This window comes from Oreochromis aureus, linkage group 23, assembly GCF_013358895.1.
Source record: "Oreochromis aureus strain Israel breed Guangdong linkage group 23, ZZ_aureus, whole genome shotgun sequence".
Classification (NCBI taxonomy): domain Eukaryota; kingdom Metazoa; phylum Chordata; class Actinopteri; order Cichliformes; family Cichlidae; genus Oreochromis; species Oreochromis aureus.
This window is the reverse complement of record NC_052963.1, coordinates 16,325,595-16,343,204: the sequence shown is the minus strand read 5'-3', so window position 1 is coordinate 16,343,204 and position 17,610 is coordinate 16,325,595. Positions and strand designations below refer to the sequence as shown.

At 39.3% G+C, this 17,610-nt stretch overlaps 1 protein-coding gene across 1 annotated transcript in view; it reads left to right on the top strand.

Moving 5' to 3' along the window:
* The window catches only part of LOC116310276 (neural cell adhesion molecule 2), a 373,150-nt gene that overhangs the window by 269,483 nt on the left and 86,057 nt on the right, over nt 1-17,610 (top strand). The window contains exons 4-5 of the mRNA XM_039606303.1: nt 3,690-3,833; nt 5,888-6,025. Of these exons, the coding sequence (XP_039462237.1) occupies nt 3,690-3,833; nt 5,888-6,025 (282 nt within the window). The remainder of the gene's footprint in view (nt 1-3,689; nt 3,834-5,887; nt 6,026-17,610) is intronic.

Sequence of the window (17,610 nt, the reverse complement as noted above, 5' to 3'; positions counted from 1 at the left end):
CAATAAGCTATTCTTAAGGGAGAGAAACAGGGTAAATTACAAAGAAACAGACTGAAAATGAGTGGCAACAGGTCTTATGGACTGATGAATCCAATCGTGGTGTTGGAGATCTTGTGAAACTGATGGAATTACGACCACAGAAATGTACCATCAGATTTTGATCCAACATGCAATACCATCTGGAAAGTTTCTGGTTGGCAAAAATAATCCCAAACACACAAATCAAAGCTGGATAGAACAACACACAATGGAGCACTATCAGTCATTGACTGGCCTCCCCAGAGCCCGGAGAAGAAGCCTGGAGAACTATTCCTGAAGACTATTTGAAGAAATCACAAGAAAACCTGGCTATGACAGTTCAGGCTTTGTTGAAGAATAAAGGTGGTCATGCCAAATATTGACTTTGATTGTTAGATTGTTAGAAAAACTCTGTTTTACCGTATATGATATACATCCATAATGTTTTAAAAAATAAAGTTTCAATAAATCACTACAGCTATTTTTCTACCTGTTCAGCATGGCATGTTTTGCTCTTATCTAAAATATCAGCTTAACCATGATTGTCTCTGCAACTTCTTTAGCAGTAAATTCTTCTACTAATGACAAAGTGCAAGGTCACATGTAACACGTTATCTAGCTGTTAGCTAGGTAGCATAGTAATTGTCATTCTCATGTCCTTTTACTCACCGAAAATAGTTAGTAGTCCCTCCTCTGTTGCTACATAGCTAAGATGGCATCCATTAAGGCCTGTAATAGTGTTCCACCCTCCACACCATCAGGGTATTTATATTGTTCTGCAATCAGTTTACCTGTACTTGTTAGCATAACCAGACTTATGCAGTCAAAATAGTATGTAAGTAATGTAAGCATCAAAGTGATTCTTATTTCAAGATAAACCCTTTACTGTCACAAAAAGATGAAACCCAATTTTGGTGGCAAAAGCCACAACATCAATTAGCTGGTGTAATATGGTGCTGTTTTCAACCGTATTCAGTGACAGAAAAGTCATAGTCATTATAGAGTGAGCCAGTACAATGTCTAAGCCAGCTTCTTTCATTTCCTATTAGTTTATTAATGGACAACACAATAATGCTGCAGAAGCTCATTTTCCAAAACCAGCTAATTTGGCCGGAACACACAGAAACAAATCTGTCTCACATTTGAGACAGGTCCAGGGAAATTGGCTCGTCAGCTTATCAGACAGTTATCTTTGCAGTGATGTGTCTACGAACGACAGCAAAGAAACTCCAGAGTACTGAGTACATTCTCAATTCGCCAGTGTCAAGTGTGCAGTAGAGTGTTACTCCAGAGAGGATGTTTCCCTTACTGATTCTCTTGTAGAGCAGCACGACTACAAAAGAGACAGGAAATGGATACAAACAGAAGGAACAAGTGACACCAGAAGTGTTCAAACCTGAGAGGGAGGCAGAGGGGGAGAAAGCAGATTTTGCAAATAAAAAGAACACAAATGGAGGGGAGGGTGGATGATAAGAAGCCAACGGAGTGAATGACAAAATCACGCAAAGGCATCCTTGAAGTTAATGAAGACACTGAGATGCCAGACACGTTCACAGGCAGAGGATGCAGCCGGGGAGTGAAAGCTCATTTTGGGGAGCAGCCTGGCATAAATCACAGAGCAAAATGCTAATGCTGAAGCCTCACTAAGGAAAGGGACTGATAGAGGAGCTGTAGCTGATTTATTCACACCCTCACAATATAGCACGCAGGTGATAGCAGGTGGTTGCGGCGCTAGCAGAGCCAGCCCGAACACACATCAAAAGCCAAGGAAAGTGGGGTTCGACGAGAGCTCGCGTGAGATCTTTGTGAGGAAATGCTGGTCCAAGAACAGCGTCCTCGTAAAACACCCAGTGTTTGCCAGGAAGAGGACACAGCTTTAAACAAGCACCAAGGGGAACCTATTAAAGAATGCTGAAATCAAGATAGAGTGAATCAAAGCCTGTGCTTTTGTCTAATTTTGCAAACAGTAAGGCTGCAGAATAACTCTGCTCATTGATTCTTTTATGACTGGCAGCAAGTTAAAGCGAGTTACTTTTTGCTGTCACCTGGTGCTGTTTCATCACACTTGCTTTATCTGTGTCCCAGAAAAACAGTCAAAGAGGGATTAAGCTTTTGCTTTGTTTGATTTTCAAAGTAAAAGCTCATCGTCAGTTTGCAGGGTGCATAATTTTTCTCCTGCGTGTCTTTCCAAATGCTTTCGGTGGGAACCAATGGGCATTATTTAACATCTGTGCTTAATAATGTGGTTGTTGTGCACACAAGGGGTGTTATTGAGAATTCAAGCACTGAATGTCAACAGTGAATGTGTGCATGTTGGGTTTTTATAATATTATAGTTTTGAAATAGTCACCATGATGTCACCCGTTGTATGTGAAGTCCTGTTAAGACACCTCAAACTCTGGGATTTTTATATTAGTAGTGTCTTGGATGAGGTGGATCTGATTGGCAAACTTCACATTCATTGGTTCTTGAGACGTGGAAGGAATGCTCGCCTTCTATCCTGCCTGTAGTCTGTCCATCCCTTTGTTGGTTTGTTGATCCAAAAAACTGGACTTGGAAGATTCCCAAAGAAAAAAATAAATAAAAACAAAAACCCCAAAACATCGATGTCATACTCAGAATGAATTCCAGCACTGGCAGTCGTTCTTAACTAATCGTATGGCATTGTGTTTAACTCAGATTTATTGTTGCACCCAATAAAATGTTGTGGTACATGGTTTATATCAAAAAGTAGTTTCCCATAGTGGAAAAATTATGTTCTTACTCTCTTTCATTGCTGTTTTTTTTTATAATGGCACTGTGGAGCCAGGTGATGCAATACCATAGAGCTGTGGCTAATTTAGAATGACCACTTAAGCTAGTCGTCAGCTTGAATTGGAAGCCATCTGCTGTGCAATGTCAATGCTAACCACTGTACCACCATGCCACCCTGCCACCCGCAGCCAATTATTGGATAAGAAATAGGATGGATGGTTACATTTGCAAAAAAAGATCAAATGTTCACTTAAATTATGAAGTTATTTAAGAGAATCAGGAACTAGTGGATAGCAGCTATTAAGTTATGCACATCAGCATGTTGTTTTTTTTTTTTCATTTTTGCAGAAATGTGATAATGTGGTGCTTCTGTGCTAAAATCACAGATGGCCTTTTTCCTTACCATCAGATCCGATTGCAAATTAGAGTATAAATTGATTCAGATGTGCTACTTAACATAAAACATACAAATGATTTTTTTTTCTTGAAACTTTGTGACTTAACGATTTCAGATAATGGCTGCATTTTTTCTTGTATACTTACAAATTCAAGAGTTTTATTCTCAAAACAAAAGAAAAGCTGTTGTAACTTTGCAGGGACTATTCTTGCCTAGCCACAAGATGAGCAGCTAGTAGGTCACCCTAACACGTAAACCCATATCATCAAGAAACACAGCAAAGTACTTTAAAATGGCAAACGCCTTCCTCACAGGATGAAGACAAGTGGAAGGAAACAATTTTTTTTAAAGCCCTAACTTTATGTTCTGTCTCCAAACAGTCAGAGTTAACAGGGCAGTAAAAGCGCAACAATTTCTGCTTATTTTCCTTTTGATGTTCAGACCTACAATAAATTCTCTGTTCTGAATGCTCAGAGGGGGGAAAAAAGCCGTTCAATCTCCATCTTGTTTGATCTTGCAGAGAGGCTGACATTCCGGGATGTTCAGTCACCGCAGGAGTTCCGCTATGGTGAGACAGCAGAAGTGGTGTGTGATGTCATTAGCTCCCCAGTGCCCGTGGTGGTGTGGTACTACCAGGACAAAGAGATTACTGAGGAGCACCACAGTAAGTTTTGCCCCCCCTGATTTCACGTATAGGCTTTTTTCATTACATTTCTTGGTGCTTTTTTTTATTTTTATTTTTAATTGCCGTGGGAAATTATATCCTACTGCTCCATCATTTGCAGTGACCAAACAAAAAATGGCTTGTTAAGTTAGCTCAAAGTTATTTGTATCTGCCCAAATTTGAGTGGCTATATACTGTAAAAATATAAATAAAAGTAGAATCCAAAGTTTTGCAAATCTTGTGAGCAGAAAACAGAAAACATATCAAGTGTTTAACGTGAGAAAAATGCACCATTCTAAGGAAAATATTTGCTCATGTTCAATATGGTGGCAGCAACTTGTCTCAAAAAAGCTGCAACAGGGGCGACAAAGGGCGATTAAGTGATGCTAAAAAGAAACAGCTGGAGGAACATTTTGCAAGTGATTAGGTTAACTGGTAACAGGCCAGTAACACGTATAATATAATCGCGGTTTTTATCCACTGAGAGTAGTAAAGAGCAGTTTTTCTACTTTGTGCATGAATAGCATGATACATCGGTCCTGTCAATGGTATCACGCTGATTGAGTTGCACACCCACAAATGTGCAAAGTGCCAAGGAGAAGGAGATGGCTAACATCCACATCCTCATCCTCTGGCTAAATCTGCTTAAATGATCTGGTTTTTGTTTATAAGCATATAATGTATCTGTTTAATCGTAAAGGTAAATTCCTGTTAAAAAAATAAAATAAAAATATTGTTTTTAACTGTGAAATGCTTTGGACCAAATCATCCCAAAGCCCCTAGTCAAAGAAAGTACTTGGATAAAGTACCATTGCTTAAGTGTGAATAGTCAGTGTGTATAGTGATATTGAATATTTCAGTAATTTATGGTAATAATAAAAGTTGCATGTGAGTGATAATCTCAAAAGGATTGCACGACGAATGTAAACATGCCAAAAACACTTAATTATTGAGAGGAAAAAAAGCTTGTGAGTCTCAGCGTGCCCAACTGTTTCTCTCTCTCTGTCACTGAGGCTCACTAATGCGGCAAAAATTCAGGTCTCTGGGAAATGCTATTCCCTTCTTTTGTGTGGATTCACAATAAGACAAAGGTATAAAATTCTATGAATAGAAACCCCATCAGCCCCGGAGGGAGGCGTCTAACTCGGACAGAAACGATGTTAACAAGCAGCTGAGAGGATGGATTATTGAGCAGTTGGATGGCAACATTCGAAGATGCCGCTTCCCATGAGATAAAATGCAAACCCACACCCTGCATCTTTTGGGAAAAAGCCAGCTAATGGGTGTATTTATGTGGCGCTATTGTCTATCATCTTCCATCCTATTCAAGGGAAGCCTGATGTATGTCATTTATGAAGCTCTTTCTGGTAATACCACCCTTTTCAGCGCTAATAGTGTTAAATGTCAGAAGAGTAGTCTACTTAATATTAAAAGAAAGATTCACTTTCAGTAACAGTCTTCCCTGATAGAAAGCAGGTGCTGCAGTTAGAACCAGCAGACTAGGACTCATTATTTCGTCTTCGCCTCCTCCCTGATTTACAACTCTCTACACCGCTTCCCCGTCCTCCTTCCAGACAAAACACACGCCTGAACAGATTAGAAAGAGTGACCCCTTGAATCTGTCACGGTTTTTAATTGAAATTCAAATCTTCAGCAGCAAGGTAATGATGAAACATGGAGAAGAATGTTTTTTTTTCCTTTAATCATTTCACTCTAATTACGCTTCGTGGTTATAAATATATTTGCTTGGGAGAAATGAGATAGAGGGCCGAGCAATCCAGGCCAATCTCCCAGTGGCCACAATAGGAGACTGTGTGGAACTGTAATTGCGCGAGTGTTTATCTGTGTGGACTTTATCAGGTAAATGTGCTGAAGAGAAGATTGACAGTCTAACTACTGAGGAGTAGAGATGGCAATTTTCTCCTGCTGTTTTTCTAACTTTCTTATCTCGCTTCTCTCCCTATCATACGCTGTTTTTCTTTTGTTATTTCCACTCTCCCTTTCTGCCTTTCTCCGGCTGTCCTTCTGTCCTCCTTTTCATGCATGCTGTGAAGGCAGGTTCCAGGTGTTGCCAAACAACAACCTGCAGATCCATCAGGTGACCAAGGCTGACGAGGGTGTGTACCGCTGTGAAGCCAGCGTAGAGGCACGCGGGGAGATCGATTTTGTGGACATTGCAGTGGTGGTCAACGGTGAGTGAGGATTTTTTAACATTTACTTGAATTCGTGATGACATTCTGATGTACAACAATAGCTAAAGCACTGCTGTGCATGCTAACAGATTGTTTAAGGTTATTTCCAGGATTTTATGGGCAAGAGCAATGTTGAGATCTAGCTACCAACGGACCACCGGGACCATGATTTTTGCAGTAAAAAATCAAGTGTGGTCTACTGGCATCTTCAGGGAGGACACAAAACTAAAATCAGGGTAAATGGGCAAGGACGTGCAGACTGACATTCAGTTTACCCAAATAAAAAATATCCATAGTGGCAAAATCATGCTAAAAACTTTTTTTTTCTTAATAGTCAGTGTAATGGCTGCAAAACAGCTGACAGTTTAGTGCTGTAAAGTCTGAACATACATACATATGCAGCACAGTGCTGCTTGTTTAGCAGTTGGAAAGTTGTTGTAGATTAAAATAGACACGTTGCAAAACCAGCTGATACATGCTGACATATCGGGGTGCCAGAACTTCAGTACAATTTAACAGTAACGTTTTTTTGTGGATCGGTGCTCAGTATAGCTTGACAGTTGGGGAATTTGTCAGTGACAGATTGGGAAAACCCAAAGTTTAGTAATGTGGATAGCAAGAAAAAATAGCTTTTTTAATGGATTAGGGCGATGGAGGGATTCCCCTGCTGTAATTTCTGCCTCAGCGGTTCCAAGGGTGTGCTGGAGGTATAACAGTGGTAGAATTTTAAACTCGATACCAAGTAACAAGGAAAAAACAAATCACAAAAAATTAAGAGGCCTTTAAAACAAAAGATTATAGCAGCAAAGAATAACAAGGGCAACACTGTGTTGTATATGTCTAAAGTGTCCAAATATCCAAGTGTAGTAACACAGGTACAAGATATATATGATAAATACGGTAAAGCACTCTGGAACACTCTGGAAATACCGCCCTTGCTTGAATTACCCCCCAATAGATGGTTATTAAAGGAATTAAGCTGTACTCATTCCAGTTACAGGTCCCCAAACGAGTTCTGTATTGTTATTTTTCATCTGAACTGAGAGTGGGTAATTTGTGTGACTGTTGGCTTCCTTGGATATAGTAGCTGTGTCCAAGGGTTCCTCTAAATCCGGATTCCTTGTTACTCATGGCCACCATGGCACACACATAAAGTACCATCAAGACTTGATTGGGCAGACATTTAGTTTAATTCAATTCAGTTCAAATCAGTTTTGTTTATATAGCATCAAATCACAACAGGAGTCAGCTCAAGCCACTTTATGTTGTATCATAAAGGCCCTACAATAATACAGAGAAAGGCAAAGGAAAAACTCGCTTTAAACAGGAAGAAACCTCAGGCAGAACCAGGCTCAGAGAGGGACAGCCATTTGCTGCGACCGGTTGAGGGTGATAACAGTTACTTAGTTACTCAAACCTGCCATCAACAACGAGACCTGTATCACGTTCAGATGACAGACCCTCTCTCGTCCTACCGGTTGAGGGGAGGAAGATGAATTCAAATGAGACGGAGATGTAATTGTGATGATGGAACTTTAAAGGAAGCTTTGCAGATTTGCAGACCATGCTTCTACACACATAGTATCAATAGATTAGCATACATTAAGGCATGAATTTCCTCTCCGCAGTATTGTTGTTGTTGTTTTCAAAATTGAACGCCTTTCATTCTTTTCATTTTTGCACTTACAAAGCCTTAAGGGTTGCAGGTGCCCAAGGTTAAAAACATAATACCTGATCAAGGTTAGTTTAGCAGTACCTTTCCTTTGTGACTGCAGAAAAAGATAAAATATACCAAGGTAACATTTGTATAATTAATTAGCACTAATTTGGTTCCTTTAATTTCTTTTGTCTTCTAGTTTGTTGTTGTTGAGTCTGGAGACCGAGGGTAAAATAGCTGCATCCTGTAAGCTGTCAGTTTGTTAACGATTACTTAAGATTACTAGAGTGTTATAGCTTGAAGCTGACGTATTTCACAGCGTGTTTGCAGAGTTTTGATCATCTGCAGAGTGAAGGCAGTGACTCTGAAACAGCTCCTACAGTCGTGCAGCAACTCAGATGGAAATTCAGGTTGAATGCATGGACCTGTAGTTGTAGTATCAGAAAAGAGCTGTCAGCTGTGACAGATTCAGTTTCAATGAATTATAAATACTTACTAGCTGGTCTACTGGCTACTATGGGGTGTGGTTGTAGTTTGTAATTCTCTCTGTTCTTTAGTATGATTGAAAATTTTAATTAGCGATGCCTTCGGGCTCTGTGGCCCCAAAAATCAAAGGATGTCATATTAATTTTCTCATTTGTCCTCATTTACCGTGAGTCACCTGAGACTGTTGAGGTGATTGAAATGTGATTTTACTACGGCCACAAGCGTCTTGTAACGGTTGAACAGCTGCAGTATTGTCTCTGCCTATGTAATTCTCTCACTCCTAATGTAATAGCAGATCAAGCCTCCGCCAAAAACTATGAATTGCATTCAATTTAGCACACCACTTACCTCACTTCTGAGGAAGATCCAATAAGCTTGCTCAATGAGGCACGACCTATTATTGCAGCGACACGACACTCGCCATGTGGTGCTGAGACGACCAGACCTCGCTGAGCATCCTAACTCCGTGAGGGAGCCACACCCAGAGGGAGATGTTTTAAAGTGGACTTCAGTTTGCCTCCAGGAGACTTATTCTGCAAGTCTGTAAAGACTTTTAACATTTTGCATGAGTGAGACAAAAGCTGCACCATTTGGTCCTCATGAAATTTTTAAAGCACTTAGAGCTAAATAGGTCTTCTTGAAACTAATGAGTTTTGGTACGGTACCACTAGACTAGGGGACATCTGTTACAACAGCACTTTTGTCTCCTTTTTTTCTGAGCCCTCGAAATGTTCCCTTAAAGCTGTCCACCTGGAGTTTAGGAAATAAAACTGGATGATTCTGATGCAACTGCTCATTCACGATATAAACTGTATGTAAAAGTGGGCACGAACAATGATATGTTCTCCATTAAGATGTTGTCTACCATTTAAAATCGTCAAGTCACATTCATTTTAATGAACGGGGATGTGAGGAGTGAGGAATGCTCTTTCATCAATAGAAAGAATTTGAAACTAGTGATTAAGGTAACCTGAGGAGTCGCTACTTGCTGGTCATTAGAAGGAATGCAGGTTTATGGAATTGATTTCACTATACAAGCAGTACTTCTTTTCGTCTTGGTGCCATGAATTGACCAAAATCCAAAGAACTGTCAAATGGGGCTCAAATGTTACTTTACTCTCTCTGGTGCAGAGTTGGGTTGTAAACCCTCTGCCATTATTGGCAGTTTGGACTAAACTGACCACTGTTGACCATAAGCATTGGGAAAGACAACCAGCAAACATGCCTATGCTGGCACACACTGGGCAACTGTGGTGAACTCTGGGGTTATGTGGTAAAGGGCAAATCCTTTTTTTCCCATGTGGGCCTCAAGTGGGTGTGCATACCCATATGGGGCTTGAACACAGAAAACCCTTGTGGGGATCCAAATTAAAAAACTGCTGTGAAGCCTGCATGAAGTAACTGCGGATTTTTCCTGTCCACACAGCCCCACCATGTGAGGCCAACATATGTCCCACATTTCTTGAAGGTAAGGGGCCCACTGTGGGGCTCGTGGGTCTACATAGACTGGTCTCACATACACCCCAAAGGTGCACATTTGCTAAAAAGGTGCAGTCGTTAATCTAGTTAAGCTTCAGTCCACTTATTTACCCTAATTATAGCAAGCTAAAACATTCGCTGCTCTCTTTCTGTCTCACTGCCAGTCACACCAGGAGTGTCTGGTAGTGCTGCTTTTATTCCACAGTTGTTTATCTCTGTTTAAAGTCTGTTATGACCTTTGTACATAAACTGACAACCTTCAAACAATAAAATTACCTACTGGCAAATGACAAACAAAAGGCCTAAATAGCTAGGTACTTAATTCATAAATTTGTGGAAACCAAAACAAAGCTGGGAAAAACAGTACATTTGCTGAGTCACTTAAACCCCTCCTGCCTCAGTAAATGTTCATTCTGCTCTCTGTCTCAGCAGGTTGTGTAATCAAACCATTGTGTGTTTACAGCTGCATGGCCTCCAAGTAGTGTAGAAGACCTACTATTGCAAACTCATTTTTTTCTTGTACAACTTCTCAAACTGCCATCATGGTATTTAGTTCTGAGATAGCAGTGGTTCAGAGAGACTTGTAGTTAAGCCTCTAGCATAAAAGAGTTGGTCTGAAGGTAGAAAAGATAGAGAGGGCATTTGCTTAAATGTCACCTAGTGTCATGGGGCAGACAAATAGTATAAGCTCCCCATCTTTTTTCTGTAGAAAGTGAACATGTCATCCACGCAGCTCTTCACAGTAATACTTGGAGATTTGAAAAACTGCTGCTCTGCTTCTTTTCAACAAATCTATGTCAGTATGCAAAGTATCCAAGAACAAAGACGTGGATGCACTGCCTTGTGGTTGCTCTGAGATCTCTATCTGACTTACATCCATGTTTTCTTTTTTTCCTGATGGTGTAAATAGTCCCTAAGGAGTTGTCTAAAGTGTACCAGGCACTGTGCAGTTCAACTATGGAAAGTCGTATCGTACCTATACTCTAGCTTTTACTCTCAGTTATTTGAGCAAGCAAACCTGTGCATCCCAGTTATTTCCATTTCAACCCCTTAAGCTACATATCTCATCTGAAGAGCTATTTTTGTAGGCTGGGGAAGAGGCTAGAACTTGAATCTTGTTTGATCCCAAAAACACTGCCTTTCATTTGTAGAGCATTTCACTTCAGTAGTCGTGACTAGGATTATTCCCTTCCTTTGCAACTGTGAAACCAAATTGGAGCAAGAAGTACTATTCGTGCAAAGATTTCCCAAAGTAAGCCACACGGGCAGCTAGAAGATCTACTGTATTGACACCTTGCATTGGTCAGACAACACAAGCAGATGGAGATTAAGTAGATTGCTAGGAGCCTCAGGTGTGTCAATGAGTACAACAGGGCACATGGTTTATCTGTCAGCTACAGACAGTAAACGGTTCCCTGTTGTGATGCCTGGGGATTTGGCAGCACAGTAAGACACAAGCTGTGGCGAAAAAAGGTAGAAACACAGTTCTTCTGTGTTTATAGAATTCTGAAAAAAGAAGAAGAAGAAAGGATGAAGAACTAAACTGATACAGCTACAGGGCATGCTTGGATTCACTCTAATTTCTATCAGTCTAACATGGAGAACTTGAAACACTCATTTGTGCCCAAATAAGACTGGACATTGATTCTTATCCAAGATACAATTACAGCCAACAATGAAAAGAAGCTTAATCTGGACACATCTATATAAAACTTCACTTGAACTGCTTTTTGAAATGTCAGGTTCAACCATTCTAGGTCATGAGCGGTTTCCTAAAAATAAGAGCAGGAAAAAGTGAAACCAGTGGCAGCCTGTGTGGTACACTTATTTACCATTAGTCTGCCATCAAAGACCAAAGGTCAATCCACAATCCGCATGTGCAAACAACTTAAGTAACTGACCTCACAATTTTCACAAGCGCCAGTCTTTGTTAATAGGACACAATCAACAGACACTATAAGATGGAATAAACAGAGACTGTAAGATGAAATCCAAACATGCTGTACAATTCCCATCAAATATAGTAAATCAGAGTTAACCATGTTTCCAGTGAGATAATAGCCAACTACAGCAACAAGATGGCATGAATTTAAAAGATGGATGCAAATTGGTGAGAAGCTTTATATAAGAATTCTCGTTGACATGCAAGGAAACAGATCGCTTTCACTTTTACATTTTATTGGGCAAGCTCTGCTTGCCTTGCTTGCCCTGATGGAATGCTACTAAATTACAACAATATGGCTGAAATGCTCAACCTGAGACCTCAGAATGAGGTTTCACACATTACTTTGCTGTATTCAGACAGACAAATTGAAAAAAAAGGGTTGACAATGTTTATGTTTTCAAAATGTATCATTAATATATTAATGCGTATCCATCCAAGTAAATTTTATGATCCATTCATTTAAGCTTTACACTACCTTAATCAGAGTATTTTTCTAAATGAATAACAGCTCAATTTAAAGAGGGATGAATCGAACAGAACATTTTGTGTTTGAAATAAGTTTTAAAAGCCCTTAGGCCAACCGTCAAGCACTTTGCCAACTTTATTATATAGACTTTGCCAGCAGAAGCATCTTATTTAGTGACATTGTCAAGGAAACAAAACCAGCACAGTGCAAGCATGCTCAGGAAAAAAAAGTATTTATCGTGTTTTGTCCCAAAACAATGTTGATTATTTTATTGACTCATTTTATGTATATGTGAGATTCCCTCTTGAATTAGTGCATTTTGTTCAAAAAGCAGTCAAACAATATTTTTTAGAGTTTCTGCACAAAATTGTAAATTGTATTCCTGAATTGGTTTCTGCACATCCAGTTACCAGCTGAGATGATTGGCTGATTGAATGCTGCAGTGTCTTTTTAGTAAATTTTTATTGTGAAGTAGAATTGAACTTGATCACCATCTCTAAGCTGGGCGTTGCACTTTTATATTCAGCATGCAGCAACAATACGTCATGCTGTTCTTTTGATTTAGCACGTCAGAAGAAGTGTCAGCTCTATTTCAGCAACATGTTAACAGACATTACTTTAACCAGTCATGCAGAACAACATTTTTTTTTCTAGAAGCAGAGCTGAAATAACTTACTGTATACTCCCCTACCAATGTGAAGTCATAAATATTCATGTGTCAGTTGATAAAAGAGTGGTTTCTTCCCCGCAAGCATGCGGCGAATGAAGCTCTGCTGACCTGCTGCAGCTCCCAGTCTCCAGCGTATCATCAAAGCAGACCATAGATGAGGATGATGGTGTATCGAGAGAAGGAGGCCACCCGCTGAATGGCTAATCAACCTGAGGGCAAAAACAGCTTGGTGACTAGAAGAATGTAGAACATTTCAGGAAGTGATCTCAAAAGTATCCACGGATGAGTCACGGAAGCTTTTCATTGACTATATTTAACATAATTTAAAGAAAAAAGCTGAAAAACAAAGATTCAATAGAACAGAAAGTTACTCATAAACTCACAAAGTTGTAAAACCATTCATGCTGTTTTTCAAATGAAAATATAAAGCACATTTGCATAACAGTTTGAGTTCCATTTTTGTGATTCCTTGGCACATTTTCACCATTTGTTACTTTGGTTTATTGCTTTCTGTCATGGTTTGTGAAATTCACTTACTATAATTTATTGCTGTTAAAAGTAGTTTGCAGCCTTCCAAAATGAACTAAAGCTGTTACCAAAATCTAAAGGAACTTCCAAAACATGCATACACTTTGTTGAATGGATATCAACTAAACTTAAATATAGAGCCAAGATGGGGAACGTCAGCCTGTTAAGTCATTAATAACACATTATTACTGCTGTGTGTTATTAAAGACTATTGTGTTGTGTTTTTAACACTATTTACAGTGGCAGCATGGGAAAAGGCAAAGCCTTTTGAGCAGTAGGATAACAATAAGAAATGTCAAATATAAAAGAACAGCTGGAAAAATCTAAAAAAATACCACACCCCCTGGAAAAATGCTGACCCCTGGTGGTGAGCAAAAATTTGCAGCATCTATTTACACTAAATTTTACAATATGTGTCTTAAGTAAACTTAAGACAAATTTAAGACAATATGTTAAAACCCAGAGAAAGTCCAATACTGCTCGGTGTAGGTTCAGGAAGTATAAGCACTACAAAGCGGTTCTGTACTGTAGTGGTTAACACATTCACCTAACACAAATCTGAGAATAAATCTACAGGAGGAGGTGTATGTGGAACTATGTCCTGTGGTGACCTCTAATGAATAAGGAAGTAGCTTTAAGGGACTACTAAGCTAGTTAGCTTCATAGGTTGTGGTATATGAATGCATATAAGGGACAGATGTGAAGTTTGAAGATAAAATCTGCATGGTTCCTCCTCTAGCTCCTCTAGCTTCAAAAATAATTTCAAATACATTCAAGTTTATGGGAAAATGACCCCCCTTCTGGCTTGATTTGTGACCTGTGAACACATTCAGTCACTGAAATTAGTGTCTACTTTTATAAACCATAAATTACAAAATGCCCAGCAAGAAAATAAGTACATTTTCAAAAACACTAAAAGACTTCTTTCCAATAATTCCACTTTCCAATAATTTTTGGACACTATCATCTGCCACTTGTATTCGTTTTTAACCCTTTAACACAGATTTTCAATCCTCTCTGACCCAATAGCCACAGCAGCTAGTTTCTATAGCAACCAATGATGATGTAAAATGGAAATAACTTCCCGATTTTTTTGCCTGCATTCTTCCTCAACAAATCCAATTAATTGTGGGTTCACTCACTCAAACACCAGGCCCCACAATTTTCTCCCTTTGAGCTGTCAGTGAAACTACTGGCTGCGTCCTTCAAGATCTCTTAAATGATTTTGCAGCAACATCAATCAAAACTGCTTCGCGTGCAATAAGGGAATATAAATACCCATCTCTGTTACATTACATTCCCAGTTGTAAATCAGGGCTGGTTTGACTCCAACTTGTGTGCTAATCTATAAAGCAAAGCAAATCCTGAATAGAGAACCCAGCAGGGGTCTCGTCTCAAAACACTGACTCGCTTAATTTGTAGTAGGTGTGATACAGTCATGACGTTAACCAAGAAGATTTCACGACTTCTAAACATGGGCTATCCTGACTTTATTGAAGCTAATTAGAGGGCTAACAGAAAACAAGTCCTCCAGCTCCTGCATTTAAAACGAGTCATCTTTAAATATGTTTTCATGTATTCTCACATCGGTGGGCATGTCTGTGAACCTCGCATTATCTCTCCCGAGCCTCTGAAGTTTCAAGCATATGACTAATACATGAAGAATTCATAAAGCTTGCCAGATTCTTTTTGGATGCTTAAACCCTGTTGCTGATTTGCTCTTTTGAAGTCTCCTTGCTTGGCAGTTTGTCTCATTAACAGGCCTGTTTCAACAAGGCCCGCTGATGTGGGAGCGTATTGCATAGGAAAAGAGAGGGGAGGGGGGCACACACTGGAGAATAGAGATCTATTGGCTTGGAAATCAATGGTTATCATGTCAGCCAGATGCTTGCTCATCTCACTCGCAGAGTCAGAACTATTGGAAAGGACTCATAGTGTTTGATTATTGCTTAGGCCATTTTTGTCCCTGAAAAGCTCTCTGCACCTAAAATGGGTGTGTGCGTGCACTTGTGTGCCAAATGTTCCATATTGTGTTGATGTTACAGACAAAAAAAGGAGATTTTCATTGATTTTTTTCTTTGTTTTTAGGAGAAACAGTACATAGACAACATGAGACGGCACATAGATCAGACACCATGGAACTGTAGATGTACCGTGCAGAGTAGTTTTCTTCATAGTAATACACACTGGTGCTGTTAGTGTAACTGATCTTTTAAGAAAAGACTACAGAACAGAAGCATTGCTTCATTTCTGCGCTGATGCGTTGTTTTCATTAGAATTCCCTATCCACAGTATTTTTTTAAAAAGGCGAGTCTACCTGCTTTGCCGCTGTTCTTCATCAAAAAGCAGCAGTTTAATGAGTCCTGAAGCTATTTTTAATATTTAATTTCATCTTTGAGTTGTTGGGGGGGGTTAGATCTAGGTGGAATAAGTGTCCTCTGGATGTCATCACTTGGAGGACAAATTCATTTCATTATCTCTCAATAACTTCCAAACCCCCCAAATGAGGAGCTGTTTACATTTTTGGAATATTAAAAACACTTTTAGCATGTTTTGTTGTGAGACCTTTTGAGCTTTTTCAACCCTTTCGACGTGATCAGAGGGGAAAAAATGTCTTTCGCAGCTGCCAGTTACAGTACCTGTGAAGCAGGTTTTTGTTTGGATCCCAATAGCAAGCAATTTCTCATCATTCATGTGCTCCAACATCTCTGTGTGGGTAGCGCTGGTGTTATGTTTTGTTGATCCTCTTCTTAGAGAATAAATTAACTTACTCAAATATCGAGATGGTGGTAGAATTAGAGAATTGGAATGAGTGCATGTTTGATCACACAGAACAAATTTTCAGTTTTTAATTTGCTGCATTTGGGGCATTTTGTTTGTTTTAATTTAATGCCCTCTAATTACAAGCAGACCAGATCTTGTAAACACAATGGTGACAGCACATGCCTCATTTTGGTAGCTCGTTGTGGAAGAAGCGAAATTTAGCTTCTATAAGCTAAAACCTTGATTCAAACCTACACATCAGCCTGTATCCAGGCGTGCTGGATGTTATCTGGATGTTAACACATGACGGACATGATATCACAGAGCATTTCCTTTACCTCGATTGTGCTCACGCTGTAATCAGATGAAATTATGCAAATGCAGTAGGTGCAGTTGGTGGGCTAATTGACAAATACAACACATTCTCATCCTGTTTTCTGGATTTCAGTTGTTTTTACTATTTTCCTCCTGTAGCTTTTAGATGGTCCTCGTTTAGAAAGGAAGGGAGAAAAAAGAAAAGGAGGAGTTTGGTGACCTTTCAACATGCAAAGCAGACTTTTCATCAACAGAAGACATAGAAGTGGAGATAGCATTGATCGTCTCCTTCAGATGTGATGGGATTGATCCAGTATCATTCCAGCCTGTGCTTTTGCTTACCCACAATGCATTTCTTCATGCATGGTGCATGAAGTATCTGTATAATTTGATAATAGATAGGAAAGAAGTTACATCATAGTTGCCTAAAACTAAACTGAAATTAAAAAAAATAAAGGTAGACTTAAAAAAAAAGGAAATTAACTGAAATAATTTTCTGAGTTGGAAAACGAATTAAACTAAAATAAAAACATAGAGGTAATATAGTTTATGACACCTTGACTGATGACACATTGATAAACATGTTTATTGAGACTCTGGATGAAAACAAACCTGTGAGTCAACAGCTTTCAAAAAGCTGTGGATTTTTCTGTTTATTTTTTGTATTACCTCTAATTTTACCTACTGGTTGTTCTCAGTCCTGCCTCTGACATATGCCCTCCATATAATAACTATGAAAAACACTGAATTGAAATAAGAAAATTTACTCTGGAAACTAAACTGAGTTCAAAACATAAAGTCAAAATGAAATAAAAATAAAAAGAAGTCGAAAACGCGAAATCCATAATCACTCTGGTTATACAACAAAAGGCCACAAAGATACTTTAGCTGGTTCATGGACCTGAATTCAAAGCTTAAACCGCAGACATCAACAACAGTACTGCAACTCATTGGTTCACTTATTCTAACTCAGTGGATTTCAGGTAGTGCACTTAATTGATTTTCACCTATAGTCGTCAACTGCCCAGCAGAAGCAAAATCAAGGAGTAAATGTTCCAGAGCTTCAATAAGCTGCTCCAGACATGAATAATCACTCCCTGCAACTGGTCAGGACCACAGCGGAGCAGTTACAGTGGTAGTCAAAGTACAGCATAAATACAGGCTTGTGAAACAGATTGAGATGCCTGATAAACATGCTTGCACCATGAAGCTGTCATTCCCTTGTCATTGCAAGTGAGAACGAAGAAAAGCCTGCTCTTCCTCCGCTCCCCTTTCA